At 56.0% G+C, this 2,500-nt stretch overlaps 1 protein-coding gene across 1 annotated transcript in view; it reads left to right on the top strand.

The window, feature by feature from the left end:
* The window catches only part of Ap1m2 (adaptor related protein complex 1 subunit mu 2), a 10,319-nt gene extending 8,593 nt beyond the window's left edge, over positions 1–1,726 (top strand). Inside the window, exons 11-12 of the mRNA XM_010635043.3 lie at positions 1–4; positions 800–1,726. The exon at positions 1–4 is cut by the window's left edge and continues 72 nt beyond it. Of these exons, the coding sequence (XP_010633345.1) occupies positions 1–4; positions 800–822 (27 nt within the window). The 3' untranslated portion in view covers positions 823–1,726. The remainder of the gene's footprint in view (positions 5–799) is intronic.
* Positions 1,727–2,500: the final 774 nt, after the last annotated feature.

Genomic DNA, 2,500 nt, shown 5'->3' with positions numbered 1-2,500 from the left:
GGAGGTCAGGGGCCTGACTCCCGGGGATGCAGGGTGGGGAGGTGTATCAGGGAGGACTTCGCTCCGATCACATTCTGGGCAGAACAGCTCAGAAACTATCCCTGTCACATGTCCTGGACCCCAGTTTGCACACCTTTAAAGTGGGGTCCATGGTGAGCTCCAGGGTGGCCCTAGCCTTGGATAAAAGGTGTGGTAGCACTCGCCTGTAATCACAGCACCTGGGAGACTGAGGTAGGAGGATGCTGCAAGTTCAAGGCCAGCCTGGATTACATTGTGAGTTTAAGCTGAGGTTGAACAACACAGAGAGACCCTGTTTAAAAGAAGTGGGGGTGGCTGGCCAGGGATTTAGGTCAGTGGTGCTGCTGCCTGACTTGCAAGTGTAAAGTCCTGAGTTTGATCCCGGGTACCAAAAAAAGTGGGGGGGCTGGATTCATAGCCCTTTGTTTTTTTGTTTTTTTTTTAATTTAGTTTTTTGGGGACAGAGTCTGCTATGTAGTTCAGGCTGGCCTTGAACTAACTCACAGTGACCCTCCTGCCTCAGCCTCCTGAGTGCTGGGATCACTGGCATGTGCCACTGTGCTCAGCTGAACTTTGTTAAATACTCCTATGGGCCATTATAATGGTTAGGGGTGGAGAAGGATTTGTCATCTGGGAATCTTCCCCTTTTCTTGTTTGTTTTTGTGGGCCAAACTCAGGACCTTGCTCTTGCAAGGCAGGCAAAGTGCCCCTGAGCTAAATCCCTGGCCCTGTCTTCCCCTTCACTCTAAGGTGGTCTCTGATTTTTTTACTTTTCCTGCAGATTATCAACTTCGGACCAGCTAGGAAGGACAAGAAGCGGGGCCTGGAACTAGGAACTCTCTCTCCCCAGACCACAGAGTGTAGCGTGCGGAGGGGCGGACAGGGCGCGCACTCGCCCATTTATGCAGCTGCCCCTTGCTGGATCCTTCTTCCGGCTTCAGCCCCTTCCGGCTTCTCCACCGCTGTAGGCTGGGATGGTCTCTGTCTCCCTCGCTCCTGGGGCTCCCAACCCCAATTTTATATGAAGAAATAACAGAGGGGCTTGAAGCCCCCCTCACGAGTGCCTTCCTGCAGTGACTGCCTTAGGGGGTTCAGGCCTCCTCCTTCATGGCCGCTGAGCCCACCCCTGTTTTAGGGCGTCAGTAAAACGATAGATCTGGCCACTCTGAATGTGTTCTTGGCAGGGGCTGGGGATGCCGGGGATGCCCTGCCAGTGAGGTGTCCACTCACCCCATGACCCTTACTTAGCTCCTCTGTGCTCCCCTGGGCCAGGTCAGGCATCTGCACTTGGTCCCCTCTCCAGCCTCCACTTCCCCACCACTGAACCTTCCCTCCATGTGGGCGACTTAATTGTAATGCATTGCAGTGGCCCAAACCCTCTCTCCCCGCGGTTCCCATCTAGTTAAAAAGTTACTGGGCCGGGAATTTAGCTCAGGGGCGCCTCCACCTGCCACCACCTGCCTCGCAAAAGCAAGGTCTCTGGTACCAAAAAAGTAAAAGTCACTGTCATCCCACTGGCCCAGGAGCTGCACAACCCCACCGTACCCCCCCACACCTCCTTGTCCTCCCGGCCTTTCATTCTCCCTTGCAAAATCATACCAGGCTCACTGCTACTGCAGGGCCTTTGCATGTGCTGCTCTCTAGAGATTTTCCTCTCCAGATCCGCCCAGGCTCCCTTCCCACCTTCAGACTTTAGATTACACCTCTTCAGGGAGGCCTTCCCCGTGGCTTCGCTTTCCCAAGGTACCGTCACCTGTCCTATCAGCCGCCCTAGCCTTAATCGCTGGGCAAAGGTGTACTCGGTACCCGCCCCCCCGGGCAGTCGGGGGCTCCCAGGCAGCGCTCAGCCAAGATTTGAATGAAACCCAGGTTTGTCGCCACCGAAGGTTCCAGGCTGGCACAGCCCACGTGGCGGCTCCCGGTTCAGCTCTCGCCCTTGCCGGGGCCGTTTCGGTGTAAGCCGGAGCTGGATTCTTTTCTCGCTCATCCTATTCTCCTGTTTTCGTGGCGCTGAATTCTCTCTAAATGACTCAGCTATCAGGATGTGCGCTGCTGCGCATCCAGGACGCTTCCTGTGCACAATGGGTGAATGAATGAAAGAAAGCGCTTAGCACTCCCGAAGGGATAATAAATGCTCCTCGGGTGAAAGAATATTAGATCCCGCCGGGGATTTAGCTCTGTGACAACACGTCTGCCTTGCAAGCGCAAAGTCCTGAGTTCAATCCCCGGTATTGGGAAGGGGGGGAAGATCCCCAGACTGGGAAGCTCCAGCCTGCTTCCCTTCCCCCAGGAAGCGCCGAAGTCTCTGCGTAGCCCGCGCTATCCTGTTCCCCGGCCTTTCTCCGGCGGGTCAGTTAAACCCTCTCTTTCCCGCCCGCCGAGCGGGTTTGAAAACCGAAAACCCCGCCAGCGCTGGCGGTCCACCGGTCGCCCGAGTTCTACCCAATCAGGAGCGACACCGCCCACGCCAGCGAGCGAAACC

This window comes from Fukomys damarensis, unplaced genomic scaffold, assembly GCF_012274545.1.
Source record: "Fukomys damarensis isolate Sample0158 unplaced genomic scaffold, DMR_v1.0_HiC HiC_scaffold_37, whole genome shotgun sequence".
NCBI lineage: Eukaryota > Metazoa > Chordata > Mammalia > Rodentia > Bathyergidae > Fukomys > Fukomys damarensis.
The sequence above is the reverse complement of the archived record's forward strand: the minus strand, read 5'-3'. Positions and strand labels throughout refer to the sequence as shown.